General features: G+C 22.1%; 7 protein-coding genes across 7 annotated transcripts; 1 reads left to right on the top strand and 6 right to left on the bottom strand. All coding sequences in view use genetic code 6, as the record gives it.

Annotated features, from left to right (window-relative positions):
* Positions 1-3,244: 3,244 nt before the first annotated feature.
* TTHERM_00577190 (hypothetical protein) lies at positions 3,245-4,297 on the bottom strand (the record flags this gene model as incomplete). Its single annotated transcript, XM_001009409.2, has 1 exon — positions 3,245-4,297. Exon 1 carries the CDS (start codon positions 4,265-4,267, stop codon positions 3,245-3,247), a length of 1,023 nt encoding a protein of 340 aa, XP_001009409.1. The 5' UTR covers positions 4,268-4,297.
* A 1,166-nt stretch (positions 4,298-5,463) lies between these two features.
* Positions 5,464-6,486, bottom strand: TTHERM_00577200 (transmembrane protein, putative; the record flags this gene model as incomplete). The annotated part of the gene is made up of 1 exon (XM_001009410.1): positions 5,464-6,486. One exon carries the CDS (start codon positions 6,484-6,486, stop codon positions 5,464-5,466), a length of 1,023 nt encoding a protein of 340 aa, XP_001009410.1.
* A 2,120-nt stretch (positions 6,487-8,606) lies between these two features.
* TTHERM_00577210 (transmembrane protein, putative) lies at positions 8,607-9,683 on the bottom strand (the record flags this gene model as incomplete). The annotated part of the gene is made up of 1 exon (XM_001009411.2): positions 8,607-9,683. The coding sequence occupies exon 1, from the start codon at positions 9,636-9,638 to the stop codon at positions 8,607-8,609; it is 1,032 nt and encodes a 343-aa protein (XP_001009411.2). The 5' UTR covers positions 9,639-9,683.
* Positions 9,684-13,091: 3,408 nt separating this feature from the next.
* On the bottom strand, positions 13,092-14,111 carry TTHERM_00577220 (transmembrane protein, putative; the record flags this gene model as incomplete). Its single annotated transcript, XM_001009412.1, has 1 exon — positions 13,092-14,111. One exon carries the CDS (start codon positions 14,109-14,111, stop codon positions 13,092-13,094), a length of 1,020 nt encoding a protein of 339 aa, XP_001009412.1.
* A 2,074-nt stretch (positions 14,112-16,185) lies between these two features.
* TTHERM_00577240 (50S ribosomal protein L1P) lies at positions 16,186-17,866 on the top strand. Its single transcript, XM_001009414.3, has 2 exons — positions 16,186-16,266; positions 16,936-17,866. Exons 1-2 carry the CDS (start codon positions 16,262-16,264, stop codon positions 17,576-17,578), a joined length of 648 nt encoding a protein of 215 aa, XP_001009414.2. The 5' UTR covers positions 16,186-16,261; the 3' UTR covers positions 17,579-17,866.
* A 1,239-nt stretch (positions 17,867-19,105) lies between these two features.
* Positions 19,106-20,118, bottom strand: TTHERM_00577250 (hypothetical protein; the record flags this gene model as incomplete). The annotated part of the gene is made up of 2 exons (XM_001009415.1): positions 19,106-19,757; positions 19,901-20,118. 2 exons carry the CDS (start codon positions 20,116-20,118, stop codon positions 19,106-19,108), a joined length of 870 nt encoding a protein of 289 aa, XP_001009415.1.
* Positions 20,119-21,166: 1,048 nt separating this feature from the next.
* TTHERM_00577260 (kinase domain protein) lies at positions 21,167-26,013 on the bottom strand (the record flags this gene model as incomplete). Its single annotated transcript, XM_001009416.1, has 3 exons — positions 21,167-24,467; positions 24,590-25,413; positions 25,612-26,013. 3 exons carry the CDS (start codon positions 26,011-26,013, stop codon positions 21,167-21,169), a joined length of 4,527 nt encoding a protein of 1,508 aa, XP_001009416.1.
* Between the last annotated feature and the right edge of the window lie 108 nt (positions 26,014-26,121).

Here is a 26,121-nt window from a genome sequence, read left to right as displayed (position 1 = left end):
ATTATTTTAAGTTGACTACAAATTTGAAGAATCAAAGTGATTTAAAAATGGTTAATTTCATTTCAGTATCAATTTACTAAAAAATAAATTTGCATTTATAAAAAAATTTAACAAAATGAAAAATTATTCTTATTCATTATACATCGAATATTATGAAAATAAGCTGAATAGTTTAAAGATCATATCAATAGCTTAATTATTAAATAAAACAGAAAACAAATAGATGCGATTAATTCATTTTTAAACAACAATGTCAAAATAATTTAAAAGGTTCCTAAAAATAATAATTTTATTTTCATTTGATGTTTTAATTCTTTTAAATTATTATTGTCAATTAATAAAGGAAGCAAAATATTTAGTTAATTATAAAATATTTTATATTCATATTCGTATCTGTAGTATTTATAAATTAATTATTCAAGTATTTTTCTGCTATTTTTAAACTATGCCATATAAACTATTTGAAGATGTTTTTCTATTTTTACTAATTTTACTATTTCTTACACAAGGAATAATAAAATATAAGAAATGATTAAGTTAAACAACAAATTCTTTTCTAAAAAATCAGCCTTATTTTTGATGAAATGTTAGAAATAAGTTAATATTATCAAAATTTCTTATTAACTTTATGACTTGAAATAAAAAAATTTCTTATCGAATTTCTAAAAGTTTATTAATAAATTAATTAGAATTGCTAAATAGGTGTAACCTACTACAAAAGTCTAACTCAATGTATTAGTGTATGTTAATTTTTTACTTTTTTTCAAAGTAATATTTAGCCATTTTTTTAGAGAGAGGGTACTATTTAGAATTTAAAATATAATAAATAGTATAAATTTTATTTTTCAAAAAATTTAATCATGATTTATCAAAATTTTAAGAAAAAAATCAATAATCCCTAGAAATATTTTGTAAAAATATCAATAAAAAAACTAACTTATCTAAGCTGTTTACTTTGAATTATAGCTTTTATACTATTTTAAATATTTTTTAGTAGCTTCTTACTTACTTACTTTAAAACAATATTTCTTTTATTATTAAAAATAAGAGTTTATATCTTAATAAAATAATAAAATCACATCAAATTTCTAATGAAAAATATATCAATTAATAATTTTAATAAATAAATTAAACATTTTGTAGTTCAATTATATAAAATGGTTTTCTTGTATTAAAATTAATTATTTAACATTTATGATTCTCATTCATACAATTATGCAATACAAAAAACATTCTTTATTTTTATTTATTTTTCTATTTTTTTAGATTAATTCTCAAATTTAAGAAGAAATTTATTAGTCTTTTTCTGTTAGAAGAACTTAATACTTACCTTTATTAAACAGACATAGAGAGACTCGAAAATATTATTTTCAAAAATCAAAACTGCATTATGAATTTGTTACCTAAATAACAATTTATATTACCTATAAGATAATTGCGAGGTATATTGTTATAGATTAAATCTAACAACAAAAGGAGAGTCATCGTCGGCAATCTATGAGAAGGTAATATGAAATGTCAGCAGAACCTATATCAAATTTCTGAACAAGCAAGTAAGTGTTTAAGGTATGAAAAGAGTTTTAGCTAAAGAAAACTTATTTTTCAGTAATTAATTTTTTTAGATATAGCTAATATAATATCATAGACAGAGATTTATCATCCTAAAAGCTAAAGCAAAGCTCGTTATAACCATAATTATGAAATGATTCATTAGGAGCAGTATAGGCTAAAGAAATTAATTAATTTTCTATCTAAAAGTTTGATAAGTAGTCTTCTCCTTGAAGTTAAGCATTATAATCTTTGTCAATCAATTGAAATTCCTATGCTTCTTAAGTTGTTTAAGTAATGACATTTGAGCAGTAATAGATGGAAGGAATAAGATTCTATTATCATTATTTAAATCCATGTAAGTTATATCTTATAGTAAAATTTAACTAAACATTTTGATTGAAACTTAATGTAACATTCAAATTTTAGCTTAAAGTTAAATTTATTAACAAAAAAAAGCTAAGCAAAAGCCTTTTAGGTATTTAATTTACATTTGGTTAAGATTGCTTGTTTATAATTTTTTCTAATAAATCAGGTAATTGTAAGTATAATTTGATATGAAATAAAAAGTTTAAAAATAAGATTTAATTCTAATTATTGTAGAAAATAATGTTAAGAACTAATTTTTTATATTTTCCTAATTTTGATAACCAAAAGCTGATTTTTGTTAATTATCAGAAATTTTATTAAAAAAAAACCCTTTTAATTTTGAACTAAAATAATCAAATATTTTTTCTAAAATTTATATACATCCTAACTATCTGCTCTCTCACAGCTTATCAATTCCAAATATCCCTTACCTCTGCCACTAGGGAGCTCAGATATCCACCATCTGCCCCTAAAATAAATATAAAAATAAAATTTATTTTCATTTTTATTTTAAATAAATCTAAAAATTGAATTGAATAGTAAGATTTTATTCAAATTTGATTTATATCATGAATTCTTTTATTTAAAAAGTTAAATTTATTAATAGATGCCAGAAACATAAAATAATAAAATTAAATCTGTAAGACAAATTTGGAAAGTTTATATATATAAATATAATTTCCTAATTATGATAATTATATTTTATTGAATTATTCAATCATTAAATTAAGCTTTTCGGAATTTATGATATTAAATTTATTTTAAATAAAATATATAATTCGTTATTAATTTTATGTAAACAAAGAATGCTTAATTATATCATCGAATAAAAATTCTTCACTGAATTTATGTAATAATATTAATAATAAAATTTTAAATATTTTTTGAACTTTAGACAACTAATTGCAAAACAAAAATAACATTATTAAGTGAACAAAACAAAGTTTTATTATGATTATTACATCTAATTTTAATAAGATATTATTTTATTATTTCACTTTTGAAGCAAACTTTCACAATAAGTCTACAAAATTTGAAGTTACTTTGTAATTTCTGAAAGTATCTTTGTATGAAAATGTTTTAAAAATTATTATTTTTTAAATTAAAATATACTAACAGTTTTAATTTTTGAGCATCTTCAAACACTTGCTTAATTTAAATATTATCCTAAATCAAATTTAATATATTTTATAAAATAGTAAAGTATTTAGATAAATAAATTGTATTAATTGTTTGATTTTATATTTAAATTCCAATATATAAAAACATAAATGAATAAAAGTAGTTTTCACACTTATATAACTTTTTGATTTTAATATTTTTTAATTCATGCTTCAAAAGAATTTTGTTAAGCTTTTTCTGCAATGAGAATAGATATGTGAGGTAAATCAAAACCAATATAGTAAGATTCAAATACTGGATATCCCAAAGTGATAGAAGTAGTATAGAACTAAGGTATGATCAAAAGTTAATACTATCCATCGCTCAAAAGCTTAGTATATTATTAAGGAGCAAGAGTAGCATTATAAACAGAACCATCCTATGCAACTAATCCTAAAGTAATATTCTAGAGCTTATCAATAGAAGGTAAGTATACAGCATAATCTTAATCAGGTAAGTAAGTGTATTAAACTCCTTATTAGCTAAATGCAGAAAGTAAATCTTAAAAAGCAAATATTGATAACTATGTGAAAGGAGAATCTAAACTGAAGAAAACTATACTTCCACCCTATAATTTCTAGCTACCATAATTGAGATTTCTATTTGAGCTGGCAGAATACTAGCTTTCTCCTGTAGAGCTTTATAGTGATATCAAATTTGATCCTTTCTTGATTTAAGATTCATTTGCTGCACCGATATCAAGATAACCAACTGTAGAACTAGCAGATTGAGTATTGTTCAGTCCAACAAAAAATATTTCTTCGGTTAATTATCCTGATTAGAAAAGCTCAATAAGAGTGTTTTGTTACTCAGCATAACTTTAGAAGCCAAAACAAAGTTCCTATGCACCATAGAACATAGATTAAGATCCATTAGGTACACTGAATTAAAGATTTGCTGAGACATTCCCAAGCTAAAATTTGGCAATATAGTCTCTAGATTTAGCAAAATTATTATCTCCAACATATAATGATCCACATTGATCAGCAACTTACGAAGGTTCAGTTATAACATTAGAACAGAAGTTAATAGCAGGTATCAAATCAACCTAACATTATTTTTCACCATATTTGACAGTAAAGAATAATTATTACTTGTCATTGATTTTCAAAGGAACACTAATTCTTTGATTTGAAATAAATCCAAATATTGTTGCAAATATTAGAATGAAAGCAAAAGTACTTCTCATTTATTCAAAATTAACTTTTTTTGATTTTAATTGTGTATTTATATTTATTATAGATAATAAAAGAGATCTTAAATATCACCAGGATAATTATTTGATGTAACATTAATATTTATAGTAAAAAATTATGGATAACTAACTATTAATTCGCCCAAAATATTTAGTCGCTAATGAAATTCAAAATTATAAAGGATTTTTTGGGTTAAAGGATAATTTCTTTTATTAAGAGCTATCATTATTAAATGAATAGTTGAAATTTTTATTATATTTTAAATTTAGTAGTTTAATAAACTAAAGCAAAAGTAATAATTGCTAAAACAATGATGTTTTATAACAAACCATTTATTTAAATCATTTATAAAAGCATATCATTATTTACTATTGATTAGTTTCTTTATTCATTAATTCATTAAAAATGACATTTTAAATCACAATTTCAAAAAAAATAAAAGAAAATAAACAAATAATCAAATTTCTAATCTACAAGAAAATTTTTTATTTAAGTTTTTAAACACAAATTAGATTTACCTAAATTAACATTATTTTCAAATAATAATTAAAATCTATTGATTGTAAAAGAAATATTCTTTATTTGTATAATTTAATGTGATTTATTGATATTCAAACAACCATCATTAGATGATGAACATTTCAAAATATATTGACCATATTTATTAACTTTGTTTCAATTAATTTTCAATATAAACTATGAAATACTTAAAAAATAAATTGGAAATTTGCTTGAATTCTACTTTTTAAATTAAAATAAATAATTAATTTTTAAAATATTAATTACAATTAAAATGTAATATTAATTAGTTTTATTTTTGAAGCATGTTATAGTTTCTTCATTAAAACATTTTGGCAATCATTTTTGAGAAAAAAACAAGCACATTTTTATATTTGATAGATTAAACATAAATACTTTAATTTCTCATCTATTAAAACTAAGTTTTGAAATTTAAATGATTTCTCCTAGTTGGTCATAAGTAATAATAATAATAATTTGCTAAAATTGTAAAAATAAAAAAATAAATCTATTTTACAGTAATTATGAAAGATACTCTCTTAAAAAAAAATGATTTAAAAATTTTATTAAATAAAATAAAAAAAATCTAATTTAAATTAAATATTTAAATTATAAACATTTTTACAAATATATATTTTATTTTTTGAATTATAAATTTTTTACAAAAATTTCAATATTATTCAGATTAAACTTATTTCTTTTCTGCGATTAATACTGACTTTGTAGATAAATCAAAACCAACGTAGTATGATTCCAACACATTATATCCTAAAAATGAAAATCCTTTAGTGTATTAAGGCTAAATCATTATTTAGAATTTGTTATCACTTAATTTCTTAGTATATTAGGTTGGATTGATGGTTAAAATGTAGGGTTTATTATCTACTTAGGATAAAACAAATTATAAAGCTTATAATTTATCAATAGAATTCACAAATAGAGCATTTTTTTCTGATATGAATTCATAAGCAACTCCCTGTTATTCTAACAAAGATATTAATTTTTAGAAAGATTCTATAGAGATGCCTGTGAATGCGGAATCTAAATTAAAGTAAATAGTGTCATCACTTTAAATCTATTCTTAACCATAGTTAAAATAATTTTTAGATTCAGCTCCGTAAGATACAACACTGTATTATTTTTTTATCTATACAAAGTTATTTATTGAAGCTATAGAAGTATCTGGAGTACCGAAATCGAGTTACCCTATGACTTAATCTACTGAAGAAGGAGCTGTGTTATTCAATGTTATAAAAAATTTCTACTCAGCAATTTATTTAGAGGCATGTAATTGTTAAATGGCATTTAATTAGAAATCATATTTTATGAAACCTAAGCATAAAATGCTATATCCATAAAATGAAGATTTATCTGTATTAGGTGAAGTTACAGTGAGTTCATACGATTAATCTCCAAGCTAAAATTTAGATTTATAATTTTTACCATTATATTATGGGCTTTTTTCAACATATTTAGCTCCGCATTTTTCTAGGACATCATTGGATTACTAAATAGAGTTATTGCAATGATTAATTGAAATAAAAAAATCAACTTAACACTAAGCAGAACCATAGTTAGAGCTAAAGTAAAGTTAGTTATCCTTACTCAGTCTAAGAGGAACGGTAATTTATTTTGATACAACACAGCCTAGAACTGCAATAATTAAGATCAAAATTAGAATATTTTTTTTCATTTTTCTAATTTTTAATTTTTATTATTTTTAATTAATATTTATTATTATTACTAATTTAATATTGATTGAGAAAAGGATTTCAAGCATCTAATTTTATTATTAATAATAAGTGAGATAATAAATTTTCAATTTTATTAACCTACTGAAAAAATTGAAATATGTACATTCATTAAAAACTACTACCTATTTTGAAAGTTGAAATAAAATAAAATTAATTTATTAGATTTTAAAAAACCTTTATTGTGACAAGTAAAATGAAGAGAGCAAAATATTTAAAAAAATACATCTAGCTTTATTTAAAAAAAAAACAAATTTAGAAAAATGATAGTGTAAATATCATCTTTTTATGCAATTTTATATTTTTGTTTTTATATGTACTTATAAACATAATAATTTCGTTTAATAAATTCAAGAAAGAAATTTATGAAGGTCCTCATTACTTAGCAAATTCTTATATAAAATAAAAATCTGATTAAATTATTTTTGAGTATATTTATTTTTATATAACTCAATAATTAATACATAATATTTCTATATTTTACTTTTCTAGTATTGAATATTACATAAGATTCTAAAATAATTTTTAAAATGTATTTCTTAAATTATGTAAATTGGATATTTATTGAATCCAGCTTTAATTGATTTGTTTAATTTATATTAAATAAATAATTTAAATCCTTTTTAACTAAAGTAAAGCAGCTTAAAGATTCTTTATATATAAATGCTAATCACATTTAATTTTATTGAATTAAAAGTAAGAAATTTGTTCATTTTTTTAATTCTGATACTCAAAAAATTTTAGATTTACAACTATTAAAAAAATTATCAACACCAATTTTTTTTTTTAAATTTAAAGTAAATTAACAGTTATTATTTTCTAGTGAAAATTGGTTATATATTTATTAATAAATACTTTAATTTTTGTAATAAGATAAAATAAAAAAAATAATTTATTTTTACTTTTTTTTACAAAAAAGATTTAAAAGAAATAATAAATTTTTAATTGAAATGTTAAAAAAATGTCTTTCAAAGTAAATTAAATCATTAAATTTTATTTATTGATATTTTCAATTTTACAAAATATTTATGCAAATTGATTTAATATTGATTTATATAAATTTTAATTTTAAATAAAATAAAGTATTTTATTGCATATAATTTATATTTCTTAAATGTTTAAGTCATATAAATCAATTTCAATATAAAATTATACTAAAATTTTATTTGATCAATTATCTCTTTATAAAATAAGGTATGAATCATTTAATATCTCAAAAAAGATATTATTAAAAAAATAATTTTTCAAAAACTATAATTTAAAGCTATTTCATGTTAAAATATTTAAGAAGAATTTTATTCTTACGTTCAGCATCTGTAATCATGGAAGTGCTATAATTATTAATCAAAAAAACTTTCCATCATATAAAAAGATAAAATTTAATTTAAAATTAAGTTGCTTATTCTTAAAATTTTTGGAATGAATCAATCAATATGAATTTTAATTTTTTGTAAAATTTGAAAAGATAATTTTGAGATTTAGTAGTCACTATTTCTTTAATCTTGGGTTAGTTCATGATAGATATCTTTAGGAGGAAGCAAATATCTTCAAAATCTCCCTCATATTAGCATACTAAGAGGTTTTTTGCTATATGGTAAATGAAAGTACAGTGTTGAATTGTGATTTTTAGCTGTTTACAAATGAGTCAGAGAGATTTAGTTGAAATTAATTTGTTAATTTAAAGGCCAATTTACTTTTTTTCTCTAGATAATTTGAGAAGAAAGAATTTACTTGATGCTAATACTCCTTAATATTTTGATCTATTGAAAAATATATTTTTGTTGTCTCTTTAAGTTTATTTGGTATTAATATATGATACTTTATTAAGATTTTAAAATTTTAATCTAATAATAATAGCTTATGTTATTTTGCTAAAATAAAATTTTAAATTTATTTATACTTGGTAAAATTTGATATAAATTTATAATTTTTTATTTAATTTGATTTATATATATCTAACTTTTAAAATAAATAGGCAAATAAACTAGAAATATTTATTAAAAGTTTACATTAAAAAATTTTATTTTTTTTAATTTGAAAATATATTTATTTATTAATTAGCTCAAGCTTAAGAAAATATGTCTTGAACTTTTTAAGCAATTCTAATCTATCTATCAAGTAGATCAAAACCAATATAATAAGGTTAAAATACTGTATATCCTAAAGTTATTTAATTAATAAGGGTATACTCAGGTTAGAATAACACTTTGTATTATCCGCTTGATAATTGCTTAGTGTATTGCTTTGGGGTAAGAGTAATTTTATAAGAAGTATCATCTTCTACTAACAACTCTAAAGTAATATTTTAAAGGCTTTCAATAGAAGGTATTAAGAGAGTATGATCCTAATTATACAAATAAGTATATCTAATATCTAATTTTTTGAAAATAGAAAGTATTTCTGTAAATGCTGTGATTGGTAATGTTGTATAGGGAGTTTCTAGGCTGAAGAAAACTATATTTGCACCTTTTAATTTCTAGCTACCATAATTAAGATTTCCGTTTGATATAGCAGAATACTAGCTTTATCCAGGAGAACTTTTCAGTTAAACAAAGAAGCTATTATAAAGCTGATATTTATCATAATCACCCATATCGATTTTACCAGCAAAAAGACCAGCAGATGTGGAATTTAAGGCAACATACATTCTTTAATATTGTATTAATCCTGCTTTGTACAGTTCAACAAGAACATTATGCTATCTCTCATCTTCATAAAAACCAAAGCAAAGCTTGTTATCACCATAGAACATAGACTATTAAGTAGGTATCCCGAAATCAAGAACTGCATATGAATTACCTAGCTCAAATTAAGCTTTATAATTAAAGGAATTGAAAAAGTCATCATTATCAACATATGATGCTCCACATTAATATTAAACTCTAAAAGAAAATTCATGAATAACATTAGAACAGAAGTTAATAGAAGGTAAAAGATTAACATAACATTTATTTTTTCCATATGCAACTGTCATCTATAGTTGTTCTTTATCATTAATATTCAAAGATTGACTAACTCTTGTAGCTGTAGTAAATCCAACGAAAGCTGTAATCAACAAAATTATAGAAAAGGTATTTCTTTTTTTTAAAGCCATTTTAGTTTTTTTTATTTAATTTTATTTCTATTTTTTATTTATGATTTAATACGGTTTGGAAAGAATGTTTTAAAATACTCCTTAAAGAGTTCTTTGTTAGAAATCTTTTATACTTAACAAAATATAAAAGTATTTCTTACAGTCAGTCAAATAAAAAAAACTTTTTCTATTAAATTCTTAGAAATAAAGGTTTCTTCGTTAAAGGATAAATTCTTTTATTAGGATAAAGCATATTTAAAAAATATATTTATATTAGTTTATAGCTTAGCTTTTTTTCTAGGATAAACAAAAAATATTTACTTGTAAAATAAAATTATTAATTTTAAATTATGTTATTTGCATAGATGTTGCTAAAAGATAGATGAAGCAAAATTATGGCGGCTTTTATACAATTTGCTTGTTAGTATATTAACATATTTTGGCTAATTTAGAATTGTGTTGAATTCAGTCTATTTTTAATTGAAATAGAAGCAAAAATTAAATGTATACAAAATATTATTTTTATCAAACCTTAATTAATAATATAAAAGAAATATTATGTAAAATCAAATTAATAGAATCTATTTATCAAATACCAACTATATAATTCATTCAATCCATTAAATTTAAAAAATGGCTAAACTAATTTTTGAATATTTATTCATTTATTTTAATATAACCATCTATATTATCATTAATTTTCAATAAATTAAAAATGAAAGATATTTGTTTTGCTAAACTTCAGTAAAAATGATTAATATTTTGATGTATTTCTTCCATTTACTATTTAAAATTATATTTATTGGTTGGTAATTAATTCGATAAAAAAAGGATATTAATTACATTAAAAAAAGTTCATTTTTATCTAAAGCTTCTTTTATATCAAATTATCTTTTATAAAAAATTATTCATATCTATATAGAAAGAAATAGCTAATGCACATATTTTTCATACTTATGCATTAATTTCTTAGCAAAAATATGTATCTATGATAAAGAAGTATTTATGAATAATTTTAAATAAATTTTTTTTAATTTACACATAGAATTTGATAAATATCTTAAATTATTTTTAATTTTTAAAACTTTTATTTTTACTTTTAGATGTATTGGCTTGTTAATATTATATATATATTTGAATCAATTTTCCATAAATATGAACCAAACAAAATGATAATAGGTATATTTTGTATAACCATTCCAAATCATGCCTTCTATATTATTTAAATTTGATAAATTAATAAAATTGCTTAGCGCTATATATTAATTTAAAGTTTTTATATTAAAAATAATTTAAATTTTTTAAATAAAATCATTAATTGTTAAATTATAAGTGATAATCATTTCATTTTAATTTTTCATAATACTCATTAGAAAAAGTATAAATGATAAATAATTTTAAAATAATTAAATAAATAAAATAAATTTTATGGTTCGTTTGATGGCAATGCAATATTTATTTATTATATCAATTTATTACTACTTGCTAAGCTGATATGTGGAGTTATCTTTTATTGTATCTGAAATCTGTACTTTTATGTTTTACCATTTAAAGTTAATATTAAGAATATATACTTTTCTTTTCAATATATTTTCTAAGGAGCCATGCAATGCTTTGAATTTAAGGTCTATTTTGCTAATTTCTTCAATATAAATAGCTTAAAAATATTAGTTTAAACATATATAATTTATCTGATCTTCTTAATTTATAAATATCTTTACTTATTTTCCTTTTTTAAGATCTTTATTTCGAAATCTATTAACAATAATAACTTTTAAATTTAAAATCCTACCAATTTTGGAAAAATTTGGCTCAAAATTTTTGTTTTGTTGTTCAAATTCTGTTGTTACTATAAAATAAAATTGAAAAAAATATAAATTTATTTAAAAGCAACATAAAATAGACTATCAAAAGTAGTAAATGGAAAAAATATTATTTGACTTAGGGTTTTAGCTACAAATGCATAACCTCTAAATAATAGGCTTTGATCTGGATTTCATATTCTAGAAAATTTTGAAGAAAATGAGGATATTCTTAATACAGATGAATCTGGAATTAATTAAAAAATGTTTCTCATCATATTTTTGGTTTCATAGAGGTATTCACTTAAGATCTTTAAAGATGTTAGAATTAAATACCACTATTTAATAATGTTGATAAGCAAAATGAACTGTACTGAAAAGTTACCTACTAAATAAAATATATTTTCTTTAAAAGTGGGTATTTTTTTAATAAAATTTAAATTCACATATATACTTCAATGTAATAATAGATAACTGCAAGATACATAAAATGTTTGACGTAAAATTTATACAATTAAAATTAATTTTTTAAAATTTATAATTATTTTAAATTTCATCAAAATTATTATATTGCTAATTATATTATGAAATATCCACTTAGATTTATATTTACTGTCCCATATTGCTCTCCTATGAATCCTGTAGAAGAGGTTTTTGGATGCATTAAGAAAAAACTCAACTTAAAAGAGGAATAATAAAGTGATCTTAACAAATTAAATATTATAATAATTTTAAATGAAATAAACATATAAAAAATAAAGAAATACTTTTATAACTCTAGGTATTTTATTAATCGTAATTACTTTCTATCAATTTATGAATAATTTATTATTATAAATACAAATTTAATGAATAAAATTAAATATTTTAGCAAATATTTATGTTTATGAAAACTCTTGATTGACTACCAAAAGGTAAAAAGGTGCCTACTTATCACCAATAGAATTGTAATTTGGCGAAATTTAAAACAGGATTTATTATTCATAAACAATTTTTTCAAACATCTTAAATTTTTTTGATATTTTACAAATTTTGAAATTTATTTAATAAAAAATAAAAGTAAATTAACTGAGACAAAGTCTGAAAAAGTTCTATGGGGTTATTGATTTTAAAATCAAATTCAGTTTATTTGTTAATAACATTAAAAAATGTATTCATTAAATAGTATTTTTATATTTATTAAGTTAAAAAACAAATAAACTATTTTTTGTATCAAAAATATTTGATAAAATTGATTATCAATGGACAAGGTAAAAGAAAATATTTTCAATAAGGTGAAAAATATATTTTTGGTAATTAATTAATTTAATACTAGGATATACAGAACATTTAAGTATAGTAAATTAATATTTGCGCTTGTATTTCTTGATAGTAAATTTTATAAAAATTTAAAAATTACTTAATTTTAATAATGAATACCTCTCTGTAGTTGTACGATTTTATACGAATTGAGGAATTATGGTAGTTAGTCTATTAAACAAAAGGATAGATATAGAATGTGCTTAATATATAATTTTTAACATTTTATTATTTATTATACATTAAAAAGAAACCTTAATTAAATTTAAAATATAAAATTTTAAAAATTAAATGACATAAAAGTTTAAAGTTTACAGCAAAATATTATTCTTTATATATATTTTTTAATTTTAATATTATTTTTAATTTCAACTCAAGCTTGGCTGTTCTACTAATAATTTTTTTCGCTGATAAGAACCTATGATTAGGACATATCAAAACCAATATAGTAAGATTAAAATATTCTATAACCAAATGTCATATTACCGTCTTAATCATCTCTATATGATATTAATAATTCATATTGTTCATTTCCTAAAGGTTCAGTATATTATTCTGGTGTTATAGTAACATTAAAGACTGAACCATCTTATGCTAAAAGTCCTACTGTAATATCTTCAAGTAAATCAATAGAATAGAGTATGGGTCTTTTACCTGAATTAAATGAAAAATTGAAAAGAATTCCTTGTTAGGTAAATTAATCAAGCATATCAATAAATGTTGAGAGTGATACTGTTAGAGCGGGTGTATCAATAGTGAAAAGAACAGTATGGGCTGTGAATAACTCTTTTTTACCATAAGAAAAGCTATTCGTAAGGGCAGAATAGTATCTTTTATATAGACGAGAAACTTATAGATCAACTATCTGATTCTTAGTCTTAGATAAGTCAGGAATACCGATATCAAGTTATCCAGCATAGCCATCATCTGTCTACTTTTTATTTAAGCTTATGTAGACTCTTTCTTCAGTTATCAATCCTTGTTCGAAAATTTCGGCAAGGGCATTAGAATATCTATCACTAAACAGGGGACTAAAGCAAAGCTCCTTAGTGCCATACTCCACATCAACCCCAATTGAAGGAACTTAGAAACTAATATTTGATTATTTGGCACCAAAATAGAACTAAGCTTCATATTTTTTAGTGTAATAATCTATTTTATCAATAAAGTTAGCTCCACATTCATCTAGAGTTCCATAAGGTTGAACAATAGTACTTTATACACAGTCTATTTGAGGTACTAAATCAATCTAACATTTGTTTTGACCATACTTCACTGTCATATAAATGCCATGTTTTTCATTAATTTTCAAAGGAATGCTGATGTTAGCTGAAATCAATCCAAGTAATAGAGAAATTATCAACAATTAGGCAAATTTTCTTATTTTAACCATTTTAGTTTTTTTTTTTGTTTAATTTTATTTTTTATAAATTATTAAATAAGGATTGAAAAATGAAGCTTTTAAACATTACTGAAAAAGTATGATAGAAAAAAGAAGTTTTATAATTAATAAAAAAAATTTTCTTATTGAAACTTTTTATATTCCAAAGGTCTCTTTGTTATTGGAAATATTCTTTTATTAAAAAAATACAATAATAAAAGATAAATATTAATTTCTTAATGAAAATATAATGAGCAAACAGTTTTGCTTTCTTTGAAAGATATTTCTGAAAAAATTATGAGTTAGATATAAATTCTATCAACCATTTTAAATTATCTTTGAAATTACTTTTGAATTCATATTGCTTGTTCATTTAAATTTATGTATTTTTACTAATCCATATAATTTCTAATGTAATCAAATTATTTTTATTTATTTAAATTTAAATTTATCCAAGGAATTATTGTTTCTTTCAAAACATAATTAATAATTTCAGTCACCTATAAAAGAAATATTATGTAAAATTAAATTAATACAATATATCAATGAAAAATTAAGATAACCCTATCAACTAAATATATCTAAAATATCTTATTTTTTAACATTTTATCAATTCCATATTCATTTTATAATTAATATTTTATTTAATTGTCAACAAGCTTGTATTAGAAAGCATTTTTTTACTAAACTTTATCAAACTTAGCTAACATTTGTTAAAATATTAATATACTTTTTGCCTGTAATTTTAAGTTCATATTTGGAAAATAAAATAAGACTTATTAATATAAAATGATCCTAATTGTATATTTAAATTTATATATTATGAAAGAGAGCTGATTAAAAGTTCATCATAAATTCAATAAATCATATTAAACTGTAGAATTTGCATCTCTTCTTTTATAATAAGCTAAAAATTATTACCAATTTAAATTTATTTTTATATTTTTTATTCATGCAAGACAATATTTCTTATTAAAATCTAAATAAGAATTAAATTTTTCCTAAAAGCTATTCTTTCTATCAAGCCATTATAAAGAATATCAAATATAAATGAAATATTTTGTAAAACAAATAATAAAATACTAAGTATTATTTATATATTTTTATCATGACTATTTTTATGTAATTTTATTTTAGATACTAATTATTTCCTAAAATAGAATAAGGATCATATTTAATTTGTAAAAAAATTATTCTAATCAAAATAAAATTAATTTATAAAATAATACTAAAATAATTTTTGATAAAATATATTCATTCATTTATTTAAATTCTAACAAATATTAAGATTTTTATCTTCTTTGCTATTATTAAAAATTTGTATATAAAATAAATTATTAATTTGCTTTTTCCATTTTTTTAAAGCAAATATAATTTAGTTTGAAGATATAAATTAGCAAACTAATTTACATTTTTTTAAATTAATATTAATTTAAATCATATAAATAAATATTAATGAAACATTATTTAAAAAAATATTTTTTGAAGATTATTTAAAAAAATAATTTTAAAATTAATTAAATGGTTCAATTATTAAAAATAAAAGATAAAAAATATTTAATATAATTATTAAAATTATTTAAAATATCTTTATATATTAAATAAAATTTTATTAAAAATATTAAACTTTTAAAATTTGAATTAATTACAATAAAATATAAATAAATAAATAAAAATATTTTTTTTAATTGATAAATTAATTATTAAATTAATTTTAACTATTATTTTTCAAACAGAATATCAAAAATACTACGATAAAAGGATTAAATTTATAAAGTATTGCTTTATATGAAAATAATAAAAATAATTATGATCTTTTAATAGATACTTCACCATAATAATGAATATGAAAAGATATTTAATTGATTATCAATGAAAAATGAATGAATGAGATGGATAAATGGAATATGCTCCATATTGATTTTCAAAATGAATAGAAAGAAGAAGACTAAAACAAGGAAAGAATTATTTATTATTTTAACTTAGAAAAGAATAAATTAAATACGATATAAAGTTTAAAGAGTCTTTAATTAAAATTTAGCCTTTTTGAGGATATTTTTTTATAAGTGCTAACAAGAAGCGAGAAAATTAATATAATATTAAGTAAAACAAAAAAAACAGGAGGAAGAGCCAAAAAGAAAAACTAAATTAATTAATTAAGAATGAGGTAATCATAATTGAAATTATTTTTTAACAAAATTGAAGCTGACTCTCATTAAAGGGAAGGATCTATTCATTGAAAAGCGATGCGATTGAATTCTCTTACAAGCAACATCAGCACATTTAGATTTTATTTTAAGTCTTGCGAATCATAAGTAGAAATGCTGATCTCTATCTATGAATCGAGCACATACATTCTGATATCTTAATCTAATTGTTAAAAATCAATTATCTCCTAATCAAAGAAAATAAAGCATTTTTCTTTAAATAAAACCAACTAAAAATAATTTTTAGCTGGATAAAGAAGGAAACTTCTAATGTAGCCCCTTTTATTGCAGATTATTTGAGTTAGAAGCGACTAAGAATCGATATATCGCTCAAATGAATTGTAAATATTAAGCAATTAATAGGGATTTAAGTAATAGGGATTTTTGATCTTGCAAAAGACAGAATGATAATCTAGATTTAAGATTATTATGAATAGATCTTGCAATAAGAAAAATGAAATTAATATGGTGCGTGTTTGGTTGTCTAAGAGAATTAAAATTTTTAGAAAAAATTGAAAAATGCATGCAAAACTTATGAATAGAATTCTCTCTAAAAAAAGCTTTAATTTATTTGCTTGTTAGCAGTCTAATCAAGTAAATATTCTGATTATTTATTTTAAAATAAATAGCAAAATTTCATCCGAATTCTTGAAGAACACCATTACCCAAATGTTGTCTGATAGAAAGAAAAGAGAATTCACTGAAACTGTTGAACTCCAAATCGGTTTAAGAGATTACAACCCCGATAAGGATAAACGTTTCACCGGCTCGATCAAGTTACCTAACATGCCCTACCCTAACAAAAAGATCGCTATCATCGGTACCATGAGACACTGCGAAGAAGCTAAGGCTGCTGGTATTGCTTGCATTGACACTGAAGGTCTTAAGAAGTTCAACAAGGAACCCAAGCTCATCAAGAAGTGGTTCAAGCCCTATGACACCTTACTTTGTTCTGAAACCCTCATGAAGCAACTCCCCAAGCTCTGCGGTAACGTCTTGTCCAAGATTGGTAAGTTCCCCATCTCCATCACTGAAGGTGAATCCGTCGTTGCTAAGGTCAAGGAATTATAATCTACCGTCAGATTCCAACTTAAGAAGGTCGTCTGTCTCGCTACCGCCGTTGCCACCGACGCTTTGACTGAAGAACAAATCAGACAAAACATCAACATGTCTCTTAACTTCTTAGTCTCTCTTTTGAAGAAGGGCTGGTAAAATCTCAAGACTGTCCACATTAAGACCACCATGTCTAAGTCTTACAGAATCTTCGGTTGATTTGCTGACAGCTAGAGCGTATTTTTGTTAGTGAGTTAGGCATAATGGGTAATACACCTCCAGTCTTTTCATATTAGATATTTAAATTATTAGGTAAATGAAGGATAATTTTTATCTTAACATCGATCCTACAAAAATCAGACTGAAGCGTAAGCCAATATTACTTTTTTCTTTCTATTATACTAACAAACTAACAATTAACTTATAAATGTAAATCTTTATTTGTATACAACTAATGTGTATTAATATTTATATTTAAACAAACTCCTATTATCAAATTTCCTATATAAATATAAACTCATTTCATATAAAATGTAATTAATTAATTAAATTCATCAATTTTCAAATTCATAAATATCCAGAAAGCAAATAATAATATACATTTAAAAAACATAATGTGCTTAAAAGCCAAACTAATTAATTAAATCAGCTGCAAGCAAAACTTGCTATATCATTTTGTATATTAGTATTTAATAAGATATTTTAATTCATTTTTAATTATTATTTAATTATTCTAAAAAATATTACATCCTTTGTAAATTTCTTAAAGCCTCATTTAAAATATTTAAGCAATATATGAAACTAAGTGTTAATATCCATTAATTATTATATTTAAATCCTATTATTAAATTTCCTAAATAAATATAATACTCATTTCAATCAAAGTAAAATTAATTAAATTTATCTCTTATCAAATCCATAAATATCCTATACATTTTAAAAAATATAATGTGCTTAAAAGCCAAGCTAATTTAATCAACTGCAAGCAATACTTGCTTTATCTTTTTGCAAATGAATATTCAATAAGATGCTTAATTTTAATTATTCAATTATTCTAATAAAAAATTCATCATTTTTAAATTAATTAAAGCCTCCTTTAAAAATATTTAAACAATATATGGAACGAATAACTAAGTATATTTAGCAAGTATAAAAGATATGAATATTGCATTTTTAAAATCTTTCGAATTATTATTACTTTTTTAAATACATTACACCAATAATTTTAATTATTTCAAATTTAGTAATTTTATAAATTTATTTAGTATTTTTAAATTATATTTTAATTTGATAAATAATGATTTTTTTAAAAACGATTTTAATAGAGATAAAAATAAAATTATACATATAATTTATAATTAATAAATCACCAAACAAAAACTTTAATGATGCATATTATGTTAATATATTAAATTGGCTTCTAATATTTTAAAATATAAGTTAATAAATATTAAAGTTTCATTAATTTATTTTTCTTCAAAATAACCAATTAAATAAACAAAATAAATTTGAATTATTTTAGATAAATTTAAAGCTATTTTAAGGATTTAAATTATTTTATTCTACATAATTAAATTTTCTATTGATATTTTTAAATGCATCAATCAGTAATACTAATTTTTATTTAATTTTAAGAAATTATAATTTTAATTTTCTTTATTGAAACAAAACTAATTTTATAAATAGAGATTTGTAATTTAGCACATCAGAATTAAACATTTTAAATATAGAAAATATAAATTTTTTTCATTTCTTTTTAGGAGGATTGATTATATTTTATGCTTGCTCTAATACTTGTTCTTATGATTAAACTACCTTATTTTAAACATCTTGATTATAATTATTTAATTTATTATCTACATATTATTAAATAAGTAAATCTTCGCCTGTTAAAACTCTTTTTTTAGGGCTATCTTTATCTTAATCTATATGTTCTTATTCTTATTCGGTTTGGTGTTAATCTTATTCTTCATCATATTCATCTTCATGTTCATTTTCTTATATTTTATTAAATAAATATTTTAATGCAGGAACTTCTGCTGGGTTATCTATCTTCTTTCCTGAGGAAAGACTCTACAATTAAGGGAAATTATTATCAAATTTATAGTTAGAGTATATATTCAAGTCTATGAATTTAGTCATTGTCAATTCATACAAAGAATAATATCTATAGAAGGATCCTTTAATAAAATCAATAACATTCTTGCAGTGTTATTATGTAAATATAGGTATAGTCTAAGTACTGAATATTTTTGTTTATTCATGTAATGCTTGCTTTAGTAAATTAAATGAGTCTATTTAAGTCATCTTTTTTTCCATAGATTTAATGAATATTTCATAAGCTAAGCTCATCAAGGTACTTTTCTACTCAGCTGTGTAATTTTAGCTATTCATAAACCTATTTTTAATTGATTAAAATTATTATTAATCATGATATATAATATTGAGAAGGGTCAATTAAAATAAAAATAATAATAATTTAGTTTAAAAATATTTCTATCATTTAAAGTTCCTTGATTGAATTATCATCATATTAATTACCTATATAACTGGCAGAGTTAATCTACAAAAACCTCATTTCTATTCTCACTAGCATCTTTTTAAACCCAATTTACTAAGATATTTTCTATAATATACTTTCTAAACTATTCTGGTTGATTTTCTAATTTAATTAAATTTAAAATGTCGTTTCTTGTAAAGTGAGTATCATAAAATATCCACTGCGAATGTTGAGGATTATCAGTAATTCCCTTAAACATTTTTTTACAGAAAAGGTGTTTTTGTTTTAAAAATTTAAGCTTTTTATTATTTATAAGAATGTGATACTTTATCAAACTACTTAATAATTATTAAAAATAATGCAAAACAAATTAATTAATTAATGAATGATACAGTTATTTTTTCAAATCTTCATAGATTTTTTGGTAAGCAAAAATTCAATTTTTTATTAAACAATAAATTAATTGAAATTTTATTTGAAAATATATCTAGGTCAACTTTATTATATTAAATATAAGAAAACAATATCCAGTTAAAATAAAATGATTTATCTTAATATTCTAACAATTTCAATAAAATTTATTTTAAAATATTCAAAACTGATACAAGTAAAAATTGCACATAATATTGGGCTATAAAAAAAACAAAAAAACAATATTACAAGGGTGTACGACTCATTATTTGCTAAATATAAAATCAAATAAATTTATTCAAATATAAAGGAAACCTTTAGTTTTGAAATTAAATAATCTTCACTCGAAAATGGAAATCTAAAATTTTGATATGATTAAAATAAATAAAAATTACTTTTGAATATTGAATAGTTTAATTTCTCATCTCTTATTGTAAACTTACTCAACATTTGTAATGAACATGTTTTGTAGAAGAAAAAATATATTAATGAAGTTTACTACTTTAAATACATAAAGATAAGCTATATAGATATTTTTGGCATAACTAACTATACACATAAGAGAAACTTATTACATAAATACATACATTTACAATCCATTAATAAAAAAGGTTTCAAAATTTTTTTTACATTTATATAAGGAATTCATTTCTATTTATAAGGAAAATTATTTTATTCTAAATTTATGCTATAAAAGATAGTTTTTATGTCAAATTTTTTTGGTGCGAATACATTTATATTTATATTTATTTTATTAGTGTTTTGGAAATTGCAATAAATGATTGATTATATCTTTAGGATATCATACTTACAGAATATAATTAATGATTATTTAACTTGTTAAGGGTTATGCAAATATCTTTTAATGAATAAGGGTGAAATATTTCTTTTTTATTTCAGTGTTGAAAAGCTGTACTAAAGTTTTTCTGACTAAAAAAGGGCTGTGATGGATGATTTCTCATTGGAGAAGTGGAGTTATAATTAAAAGCAGAATCATAATAGTTATTATTATTATTATTTAATACGAATGGGTCAACATTACTTTTGAAATGGTTATAACTTCCACCATTGTTATAAAAGGGATCATGGTTATTCATGTCATATCTATTTGGAGAGTAGTTGCTTCGATTGATACCACTAATTTATTTACCAAGCTACATTTGAGGTGTACCATGCATTCCATTATTGTTATTATATGAGTAATGAGTGCTTGCTTAATTGTTATAATTATTACATTAATTATTCACACTATTATAGTTGCTCTAATAACCTGTATTTGAAGTCTTCATGGAACTATATTAGCTTCTTGATGGTGAGTAGTCTTATTTAATCTATGTATCTAACTCTATATATAGCTTTTACAACAAATCTTTCACGTGAGAGAGAGTAGCTCTCTAATCTGGATTGCTTTTCACCATGTCTTCTATTAATTCTTTAATTTTATCTAAGAAATAGTTACTTCCTATTGCATACTCAGTTATTATCAAGTTGAAACCAGCGTATACTCTTTTATCACGACAAAAGTTACCTTCTCCAGAATCTATTCTGAAGAAAAGGTAGTGAAAAATCATCCCTAAACTCCAAACATCTGAGTTAGGTCCAAATTGAGATAATGCTTACACAGTATTTAATGGGCCAAAAGATGGATTAGAGTTTGTTGCATAGCTTGCTAATTAACTCTTTTGTGGAGTTGAGAAATTATTTGCCATCGCTACCTATGGTTTCTATGTATTTATGCTATTTACTACTTCGGGAGGTGTGTAGCCATAACTAACTTGATATTTATCATCTTGCTCATCATCATCAATATTTTCTTCTGCTTGCTGTATTTTCTCTTTTTTACGGATTTCCCATCCACTTAAATAAGGATGCTTTTTACTATCAAACAAGATATTTGAAGGCTTTAAGTTTAGATGAAAGATACTACTAGCATGTAGATTTTGCAAGCTATCACAAATATAAGAGGCGATTAAAAGTTTGTCTAATAGAGAGAATAAATTCTTTCTCATAGCTCCATAAAGATTATACGATTAAGCAGGATAAAATAAATAAAGGGAAATAGCATCGTTTGAAACAGGCTAGTAAGAGAATCCCTTTATATAAATCAAACTTTGACCTAAAAATACTTAAGCTAGATGTTGCTAATAAGCTAAGCTATTAACATTTGTAGATTAGTTGTTAATTGAACTGGATTAATTCATCAATTTTTTTTCTTGACTCTCTATAAAATAGAACATTTCATCTACCTCTCTTGGATTACTAATTAAAAACTATTTGACTACAACAGGTTCTCCATCGAGGATAAGCTAGTCTTCTGGTGATATGTTCATGTGCTTTTTATATGAGCGAAATTTTGATAATTTATCAGCTGATATCATATTTATGTCCATATTTTTAATAGAATGCAAACTTTATGATTGTTAAGGTACAGGGTTTCTATTTAGTATGACTGCTTCGCTTGTTGTATAGTTGCTACCTCTATGAAGGAAATCTAAAATAATTACGTCTTTTGGATCGAAGAAAGTTCTCTTGATCATGAGCTGATTTATCTTGTCTTGTATTGGTTTGCTAATGTTAAAATTGGAAAACCCAAAACTTAAGTATTTGGATTAAATGTTATTACCAAAAATGCTTTAATTAGGTTGACTTTTCTTGTAAGGTGATAGCTACTCTGCACTTCCATTCATAGTTTTAAATTGATTTTGTTAGAATATATTACCATTAGCAGAGTTATTTTAGAAAGGTTATGAACCATTCTAATTTCTCTAATTCATGCTATTTTTGGGAAAGTTCTCATTTTATTATGTCTAGAATGTTTTTATATCTCCTTGATAATTTAATCCTACATAATCAATATTATTTGGATTTGTTTATAGTTGTTGCTAAGAAAGTCCAGCATTTTCGTTATTATTATAATTAAAAATAGGTTATTGACTATTACTCTTATTTATATTTGGACTATGTTGCTATTAGTAGTTTACATTTTGTGATCTGTTTGTGTTAAATTATTAATTGCCTTATTGAGCTTCAAAATAATTTTGTCTATCTTGGCTGTTAGGATTGCTACTGCTACCAAGCAGTTATTAAGCAAGAATATTACTATTTTGCAAGTTGTTTTATTGATTTTCATAAGGCAAAGCATTACTAGCTTTTATGTTGTTGCTTGCATTCATGTAATTTACTCCTCCTGAAATTTAAGGTTAAAACTAAACTTACTGTGGAGGGCTAGATTAATTTATTTATTATTGTTGCTATTATCCATGCGCAGTATTAGGAAGTGAATGATTCATCGAGCTTGATTGTTAGGCTTAAATATTTCTATTATTTATACCAGATTAATAGTTATTACCTTAGTTATTCATAAATATGTTACTATTATTTGCGTTATTTTAAGCGTTATAATTATTAGGATTGGTGTTAATAACACTGCCATTCATATTATTATTTTAATTATTAAAGCTAGCATGCATATTACTTGGTAGATTATTTTGGTTGTTTTGATAATTACTTTAATTATTAAAATTATTATTTCCATTAAAGTTACTTTAAAGATTATTAGGATTGTTTATATTACTCTAATTCATATTATTATTTAACTGACTTTAATATAAATTTTGAGAATTTTATTGATTCCCTAATTAAGAACTATTTTATCCATTGTTTTACTAATAAAAACCATTTTGGCTGTTTTGGATTCCATTTAAATTACTTTATTGCATTTATTCTAATCCGTTAATCTTGCTTCCATTCATTTAATTTAGTTAGCTCTAATTCATCTGCTGCTATGGATTCTGATTAAATCCATTGATGTTAGACTATCCTAAATTTTATGGGTTGTTATTGTTGTTAATCATTTAAGACTAAGATTAAAGCTGCTATTAAGCTTGAGGAGATTATATGCCATGCCCATAATATAAGGATGCCTAACCTTAGCTATTTGTCTTTTTTTCTATTTTAATGCAAAGTATTTCGTATTGCAGAGTTGTTACATTATTATTTGTGATTTTATTATTTAAGTACAAATTTAATGCCTCTAAATAAAATTTTTTAGTATCAAGAAAATTTTTGCTCCATAGCTTTGAGATTCTAGCTAAATAATAAAGACACACAATATTAGCAGTTTTTTGATTCTGTTAACTTTATAATCTTGAAGTAAATTAGTTGTAACTCTTTTAGAAGTGCTCATTAACTTATTAACTATTTTACAAATAATAAAGTTAATTTACAAAATAAAAATAATTTTTCATTTTTTCCTTTTTCTCAGATAGAAAATTCATTTAATGATTCATAAAAAATAAATTTGATAATATATAAGTTACTCTGTGTATTAGTAGTTCAGTTTTCTTTTCAATTTAGCAGCTACATAATTAGCATAGGCATAACTATTTTCATTTTATTTAGGCATGCTTAATTCTTTATTGATTGACTCTAATGCTAAAGTCAAGTTGATGGGAATTCCACCTAATCCTTTTTCATAAATTTTGCTTCTAATTCTCATGGTTTGAGAATAATGAAGAGACGATTATAGAATAAAGAACTGCTTTTCGAATAAAAATTCATTTACTTAAAAGACTTGCTATATCAGTTCAGATTTTTCTGGTCCTCCAAAAAATTTAAGGAAATTATACATCTCATAGAACACTTCACGTTTATTAAAGAAGAAAAAATGATCTCTTTAAGCTTTTGAAAGTAAATCGAATTCCTTTAACAACAGATTTAGAGCTGCTCTGTAAGCTTCTTTCTTTCCACTTATGCAAACATCTATGAACAACTTTAAATTTTTGCTAATATTCACATTTTTCTGAATGAGAGTCTAAAACAAGTAAATTAAGCAAAACTAATCGCCAAATATTTTTATCTAATTTTGTAATGCTATTAATAGTGTATCATACTTTTCCTATCCATGTAGCTTATTCTCACAGAATTGATAATCAAACATTAAAGAGTAAACTCTTTTCATTTCATTGCTGAAATAAGCTCCTCCATATCTCTGAATTAAAATATCACTTAATTTATAGCCTTCCTCATAAACCTAAATCACGTTAAACATTTGTTAACGGATATCGAGAGAGTTTCCTTCATACTAAATATCTATCAATATTGCTGACATTACTAAAAAAAACAAAGCTTTTTATTTATCAACCTTATTTTATATTAAGAATATTAAAATATTTTCAAATAAACAGTAAAATAATATGATTGATTGTAAATGCTATTAGTATTCAATTTAATTTATTTTATCTTCATATACTTGCATTTCTTTTTAGGGATAAAATGGTGAGTACAAGTATATAAGAAAAAAATTTAATTTATTTTGCAAAATTATTCATTTAGATTTTACCTTAACTCGACACCTATTTTTTGGGTTACATTGTGTAGCTGCGATTTTGTAAGCACATAGTGAGTCTTAGTTCTCTTCAAACCCCTATAAAAATATCTCATAAGCCTTGATAGGATCTGGTCTTAATATATTTGGAATACCACATTCAAAATAAAGTCCCCTTATAAAGTAATAAAACTAACAAAGAGGAGGTTTTTCATGAATTAAATGGTATTTTGTAGGAGGTTTTCTTGCAGGAGTTAATTTCTTTTGAATTGCTTTCCTATTTGCTTCAATTTCTTCATCTTTTACGAAGTGCTTCATCATATCTTGATTTAAGTAGACCTCAAACATTTTCCTCCAATCTGGTTCAGAAATGTTCAAGATCAAATTTTTAGACTTCAAGTTGATTTTTTTAATCATGATTATCTTCTGTGAAGCAATCTAAAATAGACTTTTACCTATAAATTACCAGTTTACTGTTAATAATGACCTATTAGTTTTTAGTAAATTTTATTATATTCTACTCCT

The sequence above is a fragment of the Tetrahymena thermophila genome (assembly GCF_000189635.1).
Source record: "Tetrahymena thermophila SB210 genomic scaffold scf_8254752, whole genome shotgun sequence".
Taxonomy (NCBI): domain Eukaryota; phylum Ciliophora; class Oligohymenophorea; order Hymenostomatida; family Tetrahymenidae; genus Tetrahymena; species Tetrahymena thermophila.
Note: the sequence above shows the minus strand (reverse complement) of the source record. Positions and strands in the feature narration are given on the sequence as shown.